Raw genomic sequence first — 19,069 nt, 5'->3', positions numbered from 1 at the left:
TCGATGGCCAGCACGCAGCCCTGATTTAAATCAACTAGATTTTTACTTTTGGGGCCATATGAAGGAACTTGTTCACGGTGAGCCAGTAAATAATGTGGACGGATTGACGCAGAAGGTTTTAGATGCTGCCAATACCATGAAGGCCAATGTGCATATGTGTGAATGAGTGCGACGAAACTGGGTTCGCCGTAGTGAAGCATGTGTAGAAGCGAATGATGGTCATTTCGAACATTTATTGTAGTATTGGTTTAAGAGCAAACGAAGTATGGGTTTTCTTTTCGTTACAATGTTGTTGTACAGAAGGAAAATAATGTGAATTTAGTATTCGTTATGGCATTGCCATAAAGAGGTGAAACAGTTGATTGTGATTAATGCACAACTGTCTACTTGGTGACTGACTGAATTTGTACTAATGGAAAGACATTAGGTTTGATATTAGCTTGCCATTACTACTACGGCCTTCGTTATCGACTTGTTGAGAAACATATTGGTTGTATTCAATTCACGCAAAGCGAATTACACATTCTTGACAACCCAAAAACCGTTTACATTCCTTTTTTCGGTACCACCTGATTATCACACCACGTTGTTGTACACGTCTAATGATTTCAATCCTCTGGTCGGTTCGTTGCCTTTCTCTGGCCGCCCCGTCATTGTAGGCAATAAGCTCGGTACGCCGTGTACTGTCGGTTGACTACGTAAACAGAAATGCTTATACTATCTATCCTACGAACATTAGGTTTTAATAATACAAAAATAAAGTACATGATACAAGAAAATGTCATTAGACTTTTTGTCAAGCACACCGAGATGTACCATCTGTATAATTTTGGCGCCTTATACTTTTTACACCCTGTATGTTGCTGTTACTTGAATACACGTTTCACTGCACAAATAGAAACGTAAATTTTTGCAGTGAAACTGTGTCCAAGTCACAGCAACATAATAAGACGCAGTATTCACAAATGAGCAGGAGAAAACACCAGACCAACGACAGAAGACAACAAAAACACGTTTGGCACTCAAGTATGAGCCAGCCACGGCTCAGGACAAGCCAAATGCAGAAATGATGAAGTGGTTACCTAATTTAGCGTTTCGGCCGATTTCAATTGGTAGCCACTGGACACACACAATGTAAAATAAAAGAAAAAAGCGCGCTTAGGATGCCACTACTGTGGGTATTAAAGCAAAACAATAATTGTGTATGTGTAAAAAAGGCGGATCAATCCTTCATTCCTTAATATAACAGCACATAGGATGAATCTTTATCAGCTTGAGGTAAATTTCTGACGAGGTTGATAAACCGTTCAAAATGCCGAATTTTTCGACAGTGCGGCATTTTTCTAGCTTATCACACGCGGATGCTAACATTTAAAAAGCCGTATGAACTAGTGCATTTCGCAGATTTGTGTTACTGCGCAACATAACGAAAACGGGAATGTCATTTGTATGAGCGCCATCTGTGACCAAGATAAAGAAATTTTCATCTTGCTCTCGTAAGCTTGAATCCCCGCACCTTGAAAGAATGCGCGCTTCAGGTTGTGAGTTCGTAAACAGTCGGCGTCTCACCTAGACAGCGCTAGAGCCTACTGATTCGGGCAACAGCCGTCGGAGCGCTGCCGTCAGCTGTGAGAAGCCGACGCTGGCAGTGGGTTGTCAGCTGACGCGCAGCGAGGTCGGAAATGCTTGGAGGTCGGCTGCCGTGTCAACGCAGGACTCTACGTGTGGCGGGGCTCACTTGCCTGGGCGCCACTATCGCAGTTGTGTTCGCGCTCTACATCTCCCTTGGGCGCACGGAGAAGCAATCCTCCAGTTCGTTGAAACTCGTGTCTATTGTGAGTACCTATGTTACTCAGCACGCACTCGGATATTCGCTTGAAATAATCAAAATGAATCATAGTCTTAAGTGACTGAAAGTGGCTACAGGCGTACGTAACTGCATGCTTGACGAGTATTCATAATCAGACGTCTTGCACAAGTGTGAACAAAACCCTCTCGCCTTCACAGGGCTCAAACATGCTAGCACTAGTATCAGTTCGTATGTGAAATGCGTCTGACTCACCCGGGGAGGCCACGACATTCGGATATCGAGTTTACTTCAAACTTTGTATACTTTCAGAAGTCCTTCAGGGCAACTTAATTCGCAAGTAGCAACGTGTACTACTTACGCGACTTCGAGAAAATCGCAAGAGAAATTTCACGCGTCAGTGCTGTACCTACCGGTGCGTTGCGTCCCTGAACACGAGATGGCAGCTGTCATGTGCTCAGCGTTCAAGCGTTATTGGGGTCGCTGGATCGAGCCCTGCTCGTGTTTCTTATTTTTTATTTATATTTATTTCAATACTAGTCACATTATTTCGTACATAGCACAATTGAAAGAAAACATGATGTAGACACATGTGTCTGCGGGAACGTTTCTTGATTTTCCAATGTTGCTTGGCTATTTGCTAACTTCTCTTACCACAACAAAAATTATAATTATCGACAAGTAAATGACCCAACCCATAATGTTTTTCTGAAAATGTATGCCTGTCGCGATTTCAGAAATCCTTTGTACCTGCAATCGGGAAAGGTAGCGAGGACTGCTTTACAGCTGAACATTTCGATCCGCAGACACAGGTTTCAAGGAGGAGAGATACGCTTGGAAAGCCAAAGTCACACATCGATACATAAAGGTGTACGCGACTTTATTCAATAATACAACGCGTTACACTATGCCAGATCGTGAAGATAATGTACGATTAATCGGCGGATGTGCTTTCGACATTACAAGGTGCAGCATAATATTTTTCATACAAACCCAGGAAACAAATTAAAAGGGCATCTACTGCATCTAATGGAATGTAATTACCCTGCACACACAAGAAATCTTCAGCGTTTCCAAGGAGAAACAAAGCTCGTCGATACTTTTTAAGACTTCTTTCTTCCGATAATTTGGATGCAAACCATTAGTAAGGTAACATTTTCGTAAATATAGGTGCCAGAAATTGGCGATGTACGACTGAATGTATTGTAATAGCATCATCACGAGAAACAATTTTTCGTTCGTTGTCAATCAACATCAAGTTTTAAGGCGCTTGATAATTTTCAACTTGCCAATAGGAATACAAGTCGCATAATATTTATTATAATAAAGATTAGTAAACAGCGAAATAACATTGGAAATTCAATAAAAGTTCAAGCAAATATGTGTGTTTTTTCATCATAGTACCTTTCAAATATGTACGAAATAATAAGACTAGTGTTGGAGAAAAATATAAATTTAAAAAACCATTAGTGGAACTCGATTCAGCGATCCACCGGTTGAGGAACTTGAACGCTTACTACATAACCGCCGTCATCGTGTGCTTAGGGTCGCAACGCCTCGATACTTCTCTTGCGATTTTCTTGAAATCGCCTACGTAGTACGCCATACTGCTTGCACATTGTTTTGTCCTAATCGTCTATTAAAAGTATAGCCGGCCGGAGTAGCCGAGCCGTTCTAGGCGCTACAGTCTGGAACCGCGCGACCGGTACGGTCGCAGGTTCGAATCCTGCCTCGGGCATGGATGTGTGTGATGTCCTTCGGTTAGTTAGGTTTAAGTAGTTCTAAGTTCTAGGGGACTGATGATCTCAGAAGTTAAGTCCCATAGTGCTCACAGCCATTTTTATTAGAAGTATAGAAAGTCTTAAGTAAATCCATGATCTAACGCATGGCCTCCCCCTGGCAGCTGATGATGCGCTCGCATGACTGGTGCAAGTTAGCAAAATTATTTTACAAAGAAATGGAATTTTCCGCACTGTGCTGGTTTCATTGGTGGAAAACAAGCATAGAAGAGTTTCTACAACTACAGTCGGCTCACTTGATTTTCAGTGCAAACATACTCTGAGACTGGTTCTACATGTCACAACAGAGATAAATTATAAATTTTTCGTGTTCGATCTGATGTTCTGTCGCTCAAATGTCAGAACATCGGGTGGTGATGGTGGTCTTCGGAACAGAAAATTTCTCAGGGCTTTCACAGCACGCTTTAGAATTTTAACACCGCTATAAATTTGGAAGTGGGTCCTATTGATAAAGTACTAAAAGTAACTGTTGCTTTACATACTTATTTAATTACCGATATAGGTCGAACGTATGATCCTTGTGATTCTGTAGTTTGTGATATCACATGATATTAAGCAATTCATGTTGGCACAGCATCCACAGCCGGCTCCAGCGACTTTTGCCACCCCGTGCGGAAATTTCAAGCGCCGCCCTCTCCCTTGTATTTTCGGACATCATCAACCATTTTTACAATGGCATTCATCCATGACGTCTTAATTTCACATATCACACTTCCTCATACGTAGTTTTGACATGAATACGTCTTTAATACCAGAGACTGGTGTGGAGCAATGGTCAGAGAAACGGAAGTGAAATGTTTACTACATAATACATTGAGATATAGGCATCCTAACTGTAAAATTAATTGTACAACCAAAGGAAGTTATTTCACAAGCAGGGTCTGTAACTAATGCGTGTTCACTTTTCGCCGGATCGGCCGCCGTGGCAGAGCAGTTCTAGGCGCTTCAGTCCGAAACCGCGTTGCTGCTACGGTCGCAGGTTCGAATCCCGCCTCGGGCATGGATGTGTGTGATGTCCTTTAGTCAGTTAGGTTTAAGTAGTTCTAAGTCTAGGTGACAGATAACCTCAGATGTAAAGTCCCCTAGTGCTTAGAGCCATTTGAACCATTTTTCACTTTTCGTCGTTTCCTGACCAGCGAACAGCGTGCGGCGCAAGACATGTAACAAACAGCATACCTGAGTATTACACTGTCGACGGTATCGTCGCCGCTTCTACTGTACAAAATGGAAGATCATAGGACAGCGAGTGACTTGTATGTATGTGTTGAAAAAGGAGAGTGAAAATCGCCAGTGCCAAGTCAGTGTGTCCGCAGTACATACAGGAAAAACAGCTGCGGTCGAATATCGAGAAATTTTGAAAGCACTTTCATTTATTGCAGAGGAAAGTAACAATTACATTGTGTATAAAGTTATTGCAATGAAAACAGTATGAAACACGGCGGAACTGGAAAACAGTTCGTGCAATGCATTTTAATTGCTTCAGTCCAAAATAAGGTCTGACAGGTTTTCTGTAATAACTTTAATATTAATAGCTATTACTTCTGGCTTCAACACTGAGAAAATAGGGAATGAGGGAATACTTCAAAGAAGTTACAGAATTAGGTGAAAAAAGTAATTGAATTGATTGTGGCAAGAAATAGTGCAATGTAAATGGTATTAATAGCAAATCAAGTACAGGGATTAGTGGAGAAAACTGCCGTATTTCTTTCAGAGTGTAAACATCTCTTAAAAGCAACGTCTGGGTTAAAAAGAGTATGTTATGTGACGGGTAGTGCATAATTTACCTATTCTTTCTCTATTTCAAACTATTTTTCTCAGCTGTATTCTTATAGTTTATTGAAGGAATTTTCACGCCATTATATGTTGACATTTATCTTTATCTCTTTGTTACAAAGTTTTTCGCATAATGGGAGGGTGGGGAGGGCTCTCGAGCTGGTGTAAGTACATTTTAAGTTTATGTAGACGTCTAGTAAAAATAGTGGCCAACATTGGTTGTAGCAGTCTTTGCTACTTCGCAAGGCGCAACGAAAGTAACTAAGTCCAGCGCTTCCTTTGTCATCTGTTTTCACAATACCGTAGACAGCTTCCAGTAGGGAATTAGATTCTGTGAACGATTTGTATTTCCAACTTTTTCTCACACTTCTTCATTTATAAAAAACTGTCATTGGGTTGGTTAATTCCTCCTTTCGGAACTTTTCAAGCGTAGGATTTGGCCGCCCCCCCTCTCCGTCCCCCCTCCACCCGACCCCACGCCCTCCCCCAGGGCCGGTCTTGCGAACACCAGATAAATCGGTATGTTAGTAGTACGGAACTTTGTCTCTGTAAACATTCCACTTGATCATAAATATGTTGAAAAATTCATGACCTGCTTTATAAATGAGTGACAAGTTCCTGGGCGACAAAACATCGTGCATTAACAAAATAAAATCAGAATTAGTAAAATGAAACTACGAATGAAAGTTTTATACAAACAAATAAAGGCAACTATGATAGAGGTGTTGTATGTTGTTGTTGTTGTGGTCTTCAGTCCTGAGACTGGTTTGATGCAGCTCTCCATCCTAATCTATCCTGTGCAAGCTCCTTCATCTCCCAGTACCTACTGCAACCTACATCCTTCTGAATATGCTTAGTGTATTCATTTCTTGGTCTCTCTCTACGATTTTTACCCTCCACACTGCACTCCAATGCTGAATTTGTGATCCCTTGATCCCTCAGAACATGTCCTACCAACCGATCGCTTCTTCTAGTCAAGTTGTGCCACAAACTTCTCTTCTCCCCAATTCTATTCAATACCTCCTCATTAGTTATGTGATCTAACCATCTAATCTTGAGCATTCTTCTATTCTCTTCTGGTCCAAACTATTTATTGTCCATGTTTCACTTCCATACATGGCTACACTCCATACAAATTCTTTCAGAAACGACTTCCTGACACTTCAATCTTTACTCGATGTTAACAAATTTCTCTTCCTCAGAAACGCTTTCCTTCCCATTGCCAGTCTACATTTTATATCCTCTCTACTTCGACCATCATCAGTTATTTTGCTCCTCAAATAGCAAAACCCCTTTACTACTTTAAGTGTCTCATTTCCTAATCTAGTTCCCTCAGCATCACCCGACTTAATTCGACTGCATTCCATTATCTTCGTTTTGCTTTTGTTGATGTTCATCTTATATCCTCCTTTCAGGGCACTGCCCAATTCGTTCAACTGCTCTTCCAAGTCCTTTGCTATCTCTGACAGAATTACAATGTTATCGGCGAACCTCAAAGTTTTTATATATTCTCCATGGATTTTAATTCCTACTCTGAAATTTTCTATTGTTTCCTTTACTGCTTGCTCAATATACAGATAGAATAACATCGGGGAGAAGGTACAACCCTGTCTCACTTCCTTCCCAACCACTGCTTCCCTTTCATGCCCCTCGACTCTTATAACTGCCATCCGGTTTCTGCACAAATTATAAATAGCCTATCGCGCCCTATATTTTACCCTGCCACCTTTAGAATTTGAAAGAGAGTATTGTAGTCAACATTGTCAAAAGCTTTCTCTAAGCCTAAAAATGCTATAAACGTAGGTTTCCCTTTCCCTAATCTTCATTGTAAGATAAGTCGTAAGGTCAGTTTTGCCTCACGTGTTCCCATATTTCTACGGAATCCAAACTGATCTTCCCCGAGGTCGCCTTCTACCAGTTTTTCCATTCGTCTGTAAAGAATTCGTGTTAGTATTGTGCAGCTGTGACTTATTAAACTGATAGTTCGGTAATTTTCACATCTGTCAACACCTGCATTCTTTGGGATTGGAATTATTATATTCTTCTTGAAGTCTGAGGGTATTTCGCCTGTCTCGTACATCTTGCTCACCAGATGGTAGAGTTTTGTCAGGACTGGATTTCCCAAGGCTGTCAGTAGAGGTGTAACGAAATCAAATAATTTTTCAAAACCTACCTCACTTACTTTCCATTGTTCTAAATTAGTTGCAGACCACCTAGGTACCTCTTGCTCACAAAGACAGCTAAACAAATGAAAATACCACTGCATTGGTTTGTACACCTGGCATGCAGCAGTCTGTAATTTATAATTGCTTTCCACGTTTTATTCTTTCCCTGCGATTATTTGATCTCGGTGAATTTATCTTCTCAATTACTGCATCTGTCTCTACTACCGAATAAACTGCTTTATATGTAACATGAAGGTTATTCGCAGCATCTCTTTTCACTTTGTCATAACACGCCTTCTATTTGATATTCCGCAGGAAAGGCTGATTTTCATAACCACGAATAAAATCTTCCAGGAATTCGATGTTGATATGTGTCAGGTCGCTCGACATGACAGCTAAGAAAACTAATCTACTACTGACGCGTGCTTGAACAAGCCTCCCTATTCTTGGTGCACACACTTGCATGCTTGCACAAGCTTACATAATACACTCCTGGAAATTGAAATAAGAACACCGTGAATTCATTGTCCCAGGAAGGGGAAACTTTATTGACACATTCCTGGGGTCAGATACATAACATGATCACACTGACAGAACCACAGGCACATAGACACAGGCAACAGAGCATGCACGATGTCGGCACTAGTACAGTGTATATCCACCTTTCGCAGCAATGCAGGCTGCTATTCTCCCATGGAGACGATCGTAGAGATGCTGGATGTAGTCCTGTGGAACGGCTTGCCATGCCATTTCCACCTGGCGCCTCAGTTGGACCAGCGTTCGTGCTGGGCGTGCAGACCGCGTGAGACGACGCTTCATCCAGTCCCAAACATGCTCAATGGGGGACACATCCGGAGATCTTGCTGGCCAGGGTAGTTGACTTACACCTTCTAGAGCACGTTGGGTGGCACGGGATACATGCGGACGTGCATTGTCCTGTTGGAACAGCAAGTTCCCTTGCCGGTCTAGGAATGGTAGAACGATGGGTTCGATGACGGTTTGGATGTACCGTGCACTATTCAGTGTTCCCTCGACGATCACCAGAGGTGTACGGCCAGTGTAGGAGATCGCTCCCCACACCATGATGCCGGGTGTTGGCCCTGTGTGCCTCGGTCGTATGCAGTCCTGATTGTGGCGCTCACCTGCACGGCGCCAAACACGCATACGACCATCATTGGCACCAAGGCAGAAGCGACTGTCATCGCTGAGGACGACACGTCTCCATTCGTCCCTCCATTCACGCCTGTCACGACACCACTGGAGGCGGGCTGCACGATGTTGGCGCGTGAGCGGAAGACGGCCTAACGGTCTGCGGGATCGTAGCCCAGCTTCATGGAGACGGTTGCGAATGGTCCTCGCCGATACCCCAGGAGCAACAGTGTCCCTAATTTGCTGGGAAGTGGCGGTGCGGTCCCCTACGGCACTACGTAGGATCCTACGGTCTTGACGTGCATCCGTGCGTCGCTGCGGTCCGGTCCCAGGTCGACGGGCACGTGCACCTTCCGCCGACCACTGGCGACAACATCGATGTACTGTGGAGACCTCACGCCCCACGTGATGAGCAATTCGGCGGTACATCCACCCGGCCTCCCGCATGCCCACTATACGCCCTCGCTCAAAGTCCGTCAACTGCACATACGGTTCACGTCCACGCTGTCGCGGCATGCTACAAGTGTTAAAGACTGCGATGGAGCTCCGTATGCCACGGCAAACTGGCTGACACTGACGGCGGCGGTGCACAAATGCTGCGCAGCTAGCGCCATTCGACGGCCAACACCACCGTTCCTGGTGTGTCCGCTGTGCCGTGCGTGTGATCATTGCTTGTACAGCCCTCTCGCAGTGTCCGGAGCAAGTATGGTGGGTCTGACACACCGGTGTCAAAGTGTTCTTTTTTCCATTTCCAGGAGTGTAGAAAATCGACAAAGCATCGTATACAGTCCTGATACTTGCGCAAATTTATCGCACTCACGCGCAGGCATCCTTCTGTAAAACTCTTGCGCATGGGTGCCTGTCAAGCATGCAGTTACGTGTTTGGCCATCTTAATAGTGACTTGATAGAAGCTCCACATTGTCATCTGCAAACGCAGATGAACACATGCGTACGACATTTTTGCACGCTGTTACCTAGTTACCTAATCTATTTAAGATTATATTCCTTCCTTTCCTAGTGTTTGGCGTCGTTGGCTACAAACTTGGTGACCCTTGGTTCAATTCCAGAAGATAAATTCGGTTTTTTCTGGGTGAGTGTCTTTCGTTTATGACTGACACCAAACTCAGAGCTCTAAAGTATGTTTTAATAACCTGAATTTCAGAACAATGTTTTGTTAAAAAAAACTCATGGTATCGTGTAAGTTTTCAAAGATCGTAACTTGTGATTTTTATGGAGGTTGGACTGGGGAGGGAAGAAGTTGTATGAATGAAGAGATGCGGGTTTCGGCTCCTAACATTTAATAAATTTAGCACTGATCCACGTTAAATTATCTAAAGATGGAGGATTAATACTCCAAAATTGAAAACTTAATATCGACACTCTCGCAGAGGGTACATCATTTACTGCATTTTATAACTGCCACATACGCGCAGACTATGCGTTACAACATGAATGAGCTTAAAAATTTGCCCAAGGGTTGTGAAACGTGTTAAATCAGTTGGATTTCGTTAAAAAAAGTCCAGACATGGCTCATAAATTCGTTTTTTGGTCAACATACCACTAACGCGGTATTCATCTTGCACAAAGCTATATCATAGTTAATTCCTCATGCAAAATAAGCCGAACTAGATCGTTTGAAATGCCTGTACCGTCAGCTATTTAAAATACCTTTAATTGTTGAGACCGGATTGGTGCACTTTCTTGATATCTCCAACATAAATTGCTTTTTTAAAACCCGCCCTCCCCACCTCATTTGGATCCTCATAAAGACAACTGCGGCTACGTTTGAATTCTTAATCATTTTAATGGAGGACCCATGCTCTAGAAGCCTAAGCCAAATTTTGGTGTACTGTGTGACTGTGAAGACTTAGCATAGTGTTAATCGGCTCCAGAAAAGGAATGAGACAAGATCGAAATGAAAGAGAAACACTCGAAGTAAGCATAGCTGTTCAGCACAGTTCGATGTGGCTTCCATTTGTTGCCCTGCACACATCTAAACGATATTCTAGTTCCCACAATGAAATTTTCACTTTACAGTGGAGTGTGCGCTGATACGGAACTTCCTGGCAGATTAACACTGTGTGCCGGATGCTGGACTCGAACTCGGGACCTTTACCTTTCGTGGACAAGTGCTCTACCGACTGAGCTGCCCAAGCACGACTCACGGCCCGTCATCAAACCTTTAATTCCGCCAGTAACTCGTCTCCCACCTTGTCCAAGTTTCGCAGGAGAACTTCTGTGCAGTTTGGAATGTAGCAGACGAGATACTGGCTGAATTAAAGCTGTCAGGGCGGGTCGTGAGTTGTGCTTGGATAGCTCAGTCGGTAGAGCACTTGCCTACAAAAGGCAAAGGTCCCGAGTTCGAATCTCGGTCCGGCACACAGTGTTAATCTGCTTGGAAGTTTCGATATTCTAGTTCTTCTCACTCACGTGCGAGGACATCTGGTGTAAAAGAGTGAACAGCGTCAGCGATTCTGTTTCAAATGATTAATGTCATTGATATGTTCACTTCACATACGTTGGTGCAAATAACCCCAAAAGTAAAAGTCTTACGGTGTTAGGTCCAGGGATCGTGGTGGCCATGACTTCAAACCACTCCTTTCTATCGTCCGCTGAGGAAATTTTGTATCCAGGAACTCGCGAACATTGATGGTGTAGTGTGTAGGAGCGCTGTGTTATTGAAAGATGACACCTTCTGGGAACTGTGGCACTCTAAGCAATTACAACATGACAAGATAGTTGTCTGACGTCACAGTCTGCTCCGCAAATAAAAATGGACGTACAATTTTATCATGCATCATTTCACCTTAGGGGTCTTACGTCCGTACTCAGTATAGACACCAGGATTTTAAGAAGCCCATATTCTGATGTTATAGCGATGAATAGAACGACAGACATTAAATGTAGCATCATTTCCTAAACACAATCTTCTTCATAAATGGTTCATCACAGTCGTTAAGCATATCTGTAACAACCTCGAATCGTTTGGGTCTATCAGTCGATTCGATAGCGTGCAGGTGTAGTATTTTTTAGGTCTAATTCTAATTCTCGAGCACACGCACGCACTGATTTTGTGGGGCTCCTTATGTAGTTATCCCACATAGCTCTTACAGAGTCGTCACGTACTGGAGGCCTACCAGTACGGGGTTGTCCAACAAACAGTCGGTATCCTTTAACTGCTTATCCCAACCATTAATGTTACTTCTATGTGGTGGCTCTTCGTTGTACACGCGACAGCATTCACGTTGAACATTGGTTACGGATTCGAATTTACCAAGCCACAGAGCATAATGAACGTTCCTCTGAACCGCCCACATTTAGACTGACGTAACCTGGTATGCTGTTGTCACACGACTCGTTGTGATGCATCATTTTCGCACGCATACCATTGAACAGCATTGTACAGAAACTTTTTGCAGTACTGTCCAATGCAGGACAAATTTCAAACTTTCGTTTCGTTTCGTTTCTGTTAGCTACAGCAACGGTTCATTTCTACACCATGACTCTAGGGATGCACTATATTTCTGTTCTCGATAAATCCTTCAAAGTAATGACTGATTTTTTGGCCGTAATCTGCTCCGGAGTATCCACTGGAACTAAACTTGGACGACTATTTTAAAACAATTCTGCTGACTAATACTTGACTTGAATGATTCCTAAATACGTACCAACACACCAAGAACGTAATTTATAACATCAGCATCATCTCCTCTGCGCCAAGCGGAGAAATTTTTACCTTGCCCTCGTAGTGAAGCGGAGGCTGCAAAACATTCGGTTTTCGGATTTTTAGAATGGTTTCTAAAGAGCGGATTTGGTGGAAAAATAGGCAATACATATTTTTGCGCAACTTTTTGCGTCCTTATTTTGGGGTAATAAATGGTTCTGAGCACAATGGGACTTATCATCTGTGGTCATCAGTCCCCTAGAACTTAGAAATACTTAAACCTAACTAATCTATGGACATCACACACATCCATGCCCGAGGCAGGATTCGAACCTGCGACCGTAGCGGTCACGCTGTTCCAGACTGAAGCGTCTAGAACCGCACGGCCACACCGGCCGGCTTTGGGGCAATACTCTCACAATAAATTTGAAATTTGTTTCGAAATTCCTCATACTGTTCTCTAATTATCAAATGTATACTACGCCCGTATCAAGTGATAACAAACTGTTTGTGGCTTAGATTTCGAATGAGAAGTTGTCACAACTATGCCTGCAAATTTTAAGCAATCTCTGTATTGAAATAACAGTTTTATTGTTTATAGTTCGAAGCGCCGGAGTAGTCGCAGGTTATATCTGGACAATATTTCTATGAATTTTTGTTTTTAAAATAGTAACAGCTGCATTTAAAAAAGTGGCACTGTGTCCCCGTTTCTGCTACCACACCTTGACTTTATAAAAATAAATTGAAGACGCCGGATGTAGCTGAAGATTATTGATAGTTATGATCATAGTGATGACTTTTATAACTGGTATCGGCAGGTAAAAAGTCATTTTCAGATCTATATCACTTTTAGTTAAATCTTTAACGTATCAATTCAGCTGTATGAATGTATGACGTCGACAGTTTGCAGCTGCGGAATGACAGTATATACAAGGTGTATCATAATTAACGGCGCAAACGCATACAGTTGAAAGTACGCGATACTAGAAGCAAAAAGCTTCACTAAACATAGGGTCGAAAATGCGTACCTTAAGACCTACGAGCAATTTTTCGTCTTCGATACTGTGAAGAGAATCTCTCCTACTGCAAGCACTTTGTTTTCCATATTTTGGGAAGTGATAATATGGACCAAACAAGGAAAAAAGTCCATTAAACATGTGCTCTAAAATGCATACCTTTAGAGCTATGATCAGTTGTCCATTAGAAGAGTTGCATTCCAAAGTACCGAAGATGAACAAGTGCTCATAACTTTTAAAGAATGCATTTTAGAGCACATGTTTACTGGACATTTTTTCTTCTTTGATCCATATTATCACTTCCGAAAATATGGAAAGCAAAGAGATTGCAGTAGAAGAGATTTGCTTCACAGTATCGAAGATGAAAAATTGCTTGTAGATCTTAAGGTATGCATTTTCAACTCAATATTTACTGAGACACTTTTGCTTCTAGTATCGTGTACTTTCAGCTGTTTGCGTTTACGCCATTAATTATTATACGCCCTCTATTTGACAAACATGAAAAAGAACCTGCAAACGGTTAACATTCGAAACCGGCCGTAAAACGTAATTAATGTTGTTAAGACTTCATGTTTAATTACAAAAAAAAAATGGTGGCTAGGTGGTTGATTTGGGGAAGGGGACCAAACAGCGAGGTCATCGGATGAGGGAAGGATGGTGAAGGAAGTCAGCCGTGTCTTTTCAAAGGAACCATCCCGGCATTTGCCTGAAGCGATTTAGGGAAATCAAGGAAAACCTAAATCAGGATGATCGGACGCGGATTTGAACCGTCTTCCTCCCGAATGCGAGTCCAATGAGCCCAGCGTGCCAACTCTTTCGGTCAAAAAAATGACCGCTGTCTTTCTCGATTAGACATATGCCGATCTTCATCCTAGGGACTTTTCTATGTTCTTCTTTCTTCGGTTGAAAGCTACTTATTTTTGTGTGCCACCATTTGCGTGTCATTTTTCAAATTCAGTCTCTTTGGCAAAGTGAATAGTTTGATATAGTGTGGGCAGAGGTAGGGACCACTTCGTATATCCATGACCTGTGGTAGCTGTCGTACTCACAAATGATTATATATAACGTTAGTATAGCTGCAAGATCCAACATACTAGTTAAATCTTGCATGTCCAGAAAAAAAATTGTTTGGATTTGCGTTTCAAACAAGTGTTAACTGGAATAATGATGAAATTCACATCATCAGACCTACGCGAAAAAATTTTTGAGTCATATTTCATAAAATTTCTTTGAAGCTGTACAATTAGGCATGAGAGAGAGAAAACTTGTATTTTGTAGAAAGGAATTGACCCAGATATCGTCTGCCTGTTTTGTCAGATATGCATGTCTGGGGAAAGTTGTACGTCTTCTCTCAATGTACATTGTCTTAAAAATTTAATAACCTTTGTGTGTTTTGCATCTTTAGCAACACACTGCCGCTATAGCGAACAACCGCCTCTTGTTCTGTCACCTTTCATGTTGCCGTGCTCTACTGACCCTAGGAAAATGCAGATTGAAATAAATGTTTTGGCCTCGATTATTAAACAGAATGCTAGATCAATAATCGTCCATTTTGATACACAGTTCCCTGAACTAAAGGGAAATTTTCCGCCATCACCAAGTTAACTTCCATCTGTTTTCGACTGTTTGCCTAAGATAGCAATGTTAAAGTCAGAAGGTATTTATTTCGCTGTACGCATTTTCAGGGCGAATAAAAGCCACAGCGAAAAACAAATAAGTTGTTCGCAGTTTTACGAACAGAAGCGGTACCAGTTTTTAGCAGGTAAAGAAAGCCGCGCACAGCTCCTCGAGGGCGGTTTACACACGCTCTTAAGTTCTATTCACTTAGGAGGAAATGGTTTAGATAGCAGCTGCAGTTACATGAAGCTAATACGAACGTCACAGGAAAACACGAGGCTTCCACTTTCTGTATATGCGTGACATAAACACTGTTCGTTCTTAAGTACAATGGTCACTACTACGACTTTTCAGTACAACTTTAATTAATTCAGTGTTTCACAATAGTTGTGAGTAGAATTGCGCTCTACTGAAGTGAAGTTTCGGTAGTTTTACTACAGCATATAAATGACGTAGTAAATGGTGAGATTACTGGTAGCAATCGTACGGGAAAAAAACAAATTCATAATTAAGACAGGAACTGGGAGCCGACGACTTTTTATTTTTTTGGTTGTTTGTTTTACGCATAATTAGAACCGCACATCATTCACTGTTGGCCCAATGTGTACTTTATATCTTTACAGAATATAAATTGCATTTTATAAGTATTAAAAATTAGTTAAGCGTGTGTAACGTCTGCTCTCTTATGCAACCAAAGCAATTAATTTTGATGCAAACCCAGTTTACATGCATATGCATAAAGATCATTATAATTATTATAGTTTTTACTTAGTATAATGTCCTTTACAATGATCAAAGGCAAAAGTTTGTAATTATTTATAAATACGAAAGTTGTTTATAAATAACAGTAACATGTTGTATGTAAACTTGACGAAGTATTGAAGCGATGATTGATATACGAGGGTTATTCGGAAAGCAAGAAACGATCGGTCGCAAAATGGAAACCACAGTGGAAATCTGATGTAGTTTTGCACAGATGTGTAGGGCAGTGTCTGTAGTATGGCCGTCGATCGCATTACGTCGTTCTTTTTAGTTCTGAGTACACAGGGAGCACATAAAGATACCTAGAACAATAGTGCCTTCCGCCAGATACGAGGGACTCGTGAGAAATTCCGCCTGAAGCTGTGCAGCCAACATTAGATAACTTTCGTGCATTTTCTTCTTAAAAACAATTCTCAGCTGTATTCTGAAGGGTCAATAAAGATGCTCCTTCATCGTTTTCAACTGGAAATGTTTTATTACCCACAATACAGCCCGTAATTGTCTCTGCTCACATGAACCGCTGTTATGAAGACAACATTTTGGCACAGACGACGAGCTGTAGGCCAGCGTAGAGAATTGGGGGAAAGCTCTGGCGGCTGCCTTCTATAACGGGGTTATTGAAAAGTTGGTACAACGCTACAACAAACGTCTGTCGGATCGGCGACTATGAATATAAGTAGCTGGAAGTTGTAGCTAACTGTTACAAATAAAACAGTTTTGATTTTCACTCTGGTTTCCATTTCGCGACATATCATTCCTTTTTTTCCGAATAGCCCTCGTATTTTTGTTTTGCTGTCTTCTTTCAATTTTCTCTTCTTTTGAAGAAAATGCATTTTCTTGCACTGTCATAAACCTGAATTGTTATTTTATTTTTACATCATCATCCCTCTTGTAATGTTGATGCATTAATTTGTTCTGAAAGCGGTGCTGATATTCAAGACAATAAAAGCGGGTTAAAAGCTGTGAGGTATCTGGGGAAGTTAACCTTGCATTACTGAGCAACTGTTTCACCAGGTATCCAGTCTAGCTTACCAAATTCCCAACTAGACTAACATTAATTATAATCTTTTAGTAGTCATCTTACGATAACAGTTGATATACACTCCTGGAAATGGAAAAAAGAACACATTGACACCGGTGTGTCAGACCCACCATACTTGCTCCAGACACTGCGAGAGGGCTGTACAAGCAATGATCATACGCACGGCACAGCGGACACACCAGGAACCGCGTTGTTGGCCGTCGAATGGCGCTAGCTGCGCAGCATTTGTGCACCGCCGCCGTCAGTGTCAGCCAGTTTGCCGTGGCATACGGAGCTCCATCGCAGTCTTTAACACTGGTAGCATGCCGCGACAGCGTGGACGTGGACCGTATGTGCAGTTGACGGACTTTGAGGGAGGGCGTATATTGGGCACGCGGGAGGCCGGGTGGACGTACCGCCGAATTGCTCAACACGTGGGGCGTGAGGTCTCCACAGTACATAGATGTTGTCGCCAGTGGTCGGAGGAAGGTGCACGTGCCCGTCGACCTGGGACCGGACCGCAGCGACGCAAGGATGCACGCCAAGACCGTAGGATCCTACGCAGTGCCATAGGGGACCGCACCGCCACTTCCCAGCAAATTAGGGACACTGTTGCTCCTGGGGTATCGGCGAGGACCATTCGCAACCGTCTCCATGAAGCTGGGCTACGGTCCCGCACACCGTTAGGCCGTCTTCCGCTCACGCCCCAACATCGTGCAGCCCGCCTCCAGTAGTGTCGCGACAGGCGTGAATGGAGGGACGAATGGAGACGTGTCGTCTTCAGCGATGAGAGTCGCTTTTGCCTTGGTGCCAATGATGGTCGTATGCGTGTTTGGCGCCGTGCAGGTGAGCGCCACAATCAGGACTGCATACGACCGAGGCACACAGGGCCAACACCCGGCATCATGATGTGGGGAGCGATCTCCTACACTGGCCGTACACCTCTTGTGATCGTCGAGAGGACACTGAATAGTGAACGGTACATCCAAACCGTCATCGAACCCATCGTTCTACCACTCCTAGACCGGCAAAGGAACTTGCTGTTCCAACAGGACAATGCACGTCCGCATGTATCCCGTGCCATCCAACGTGCTCTAGAAGGTGTAAGTCAACTACCCTGGCCAGCAAGATCTCCGGATCTGTCCCCCATTGAGCATGTTTGGGACTGGATGAAGCGTCGTCTCACGCGGTCTGCACGTCCAGCACGAACGCTGGTCCAACTGAGGCACCTGGTGGAAATGGCATGGCAAGCCGTTCCACAGGACTACATCCAGCATCTCTACGATCGTCTCCATGGGAGAATAGCAGTCTGCATTGCTCCGAAAGGTGGATATACACTGTACTAGTGCCGACATTGTGCATGCTCTGTTGCCTGTGTCTATGTGCCTGTGGTTCTGTCAGTGTGATCATGTGATGTATCTGACCCCAGGAATGTGTCAATAAAGTTTCCCCTTCCTGGGACAATGAATTCACGGTGTTCTTATTTCAATTTCCAGGAGTGTATATATATAAAGACAATTTAAATAAAAAGAAATAAATCAGTTTATATTTGGACATTTATTTTAACATTGATCATTGTTCCGTTAAAATTTCAGCATATTAAACTTGACTCATAACTAAACTGGTACGTTATTTAGGATTGTGAAAAAGTGAGTTTCTAATCTTACGGAACACATCAAATATGGAGCCAAGATTGGGAGACTGCATACAACACTGCATTCATAAAATAACACATGAAGAACGTTGAAACATATGCAAGAGGAAATTAACTGCAACCAACCGATTCAATTTCCACCCAAAGAAGTTACGTTCGTAGCGCAATTCTGTCCGTCACGAAATTACCACACACTGGTATACTAAATTCGTACTAACTCTCTGTGAAATCTTGCCGGAAAGAATAGCTGAGGGCTACTTTGATGATTACACTACATGCTTCACGTGGTCAACTTGGTTTACACAAAGAGTGTAACTCCAGAATAATTTTGATAATTAAAATAAATTACATCGAAACACAAATTATAAAAGAAAAACCTCGAACTGGTTCCTATCGTCTTACTATTAACCTGATTGGTCAAACAATTGTATAAGCACGTGGTACTGGTCTCACAAAGTACACCCAACGTGGGTTGAGCATAAAGAAAAGTTACTATATTGAAAAAAAATTGTCAAGACGAGACGTTATAATCTCACGCACATTCACATTTAAGATTGATGATCTTACAGTTACGGATCATCCACACGTGGTTCCACTTTACTCACAAAGTAGTGACAAAGCAACGACTGGAAGATATTCTG

General features: G+C 42.6%; 1 protein-coding gene and 1 non-coding gene across 2 annotated transcripts in view; both read left to right on the top strand.

Annotated features, from left to right (window-relative positions):
• The first annotated feature begins 1,634 nt into the window (after positions 1-1,634).
• The window catches only part of LOC126299272 (lysosomal acid phosphatase-like), a 154,345-nt gene continuing 136,910 nt past the window's right edge, over positions 1,635-19,069 (top strand). Inside the window, exon 1 of the mRNA XM_049991056.1 lies at positions 1,635-1,835. Coding sequence (XP_049847013.1) covers positions 1,683-1,835 — 153 coding nt within the window. The 5' untranslated portion in view covers positions 1,635-1,682. The remainder of the gene's footprint in view (positions 1,836-19,069) is intronic.
• Positions 11,000-11,074, top strand: Trnal-caa (transfer RNA leucine (anticodon CAA)). The gene has a single exon. It is a non-coding gene; the product is annotated as a tRNA-Leu (tRNA).

This window comes from Schistocerca gregaria, chromosome X, assembly GCF_023897955.1.
Source record: "Schistocerca gregaria isolate iqSchGreg1 chromosome X, iqSchGreg1.2, whole genome shotgun sequence".
Taxonomy (NCBI): Eukaryota; Metazoa; Arthropoda; class Insecta; order Orthoptera; family Acrididae; genus Schistocerca; species Schistocerca gregaria.
This window is presented reverse-complemented; position numbering and strand designations above follow the sequence as displayed.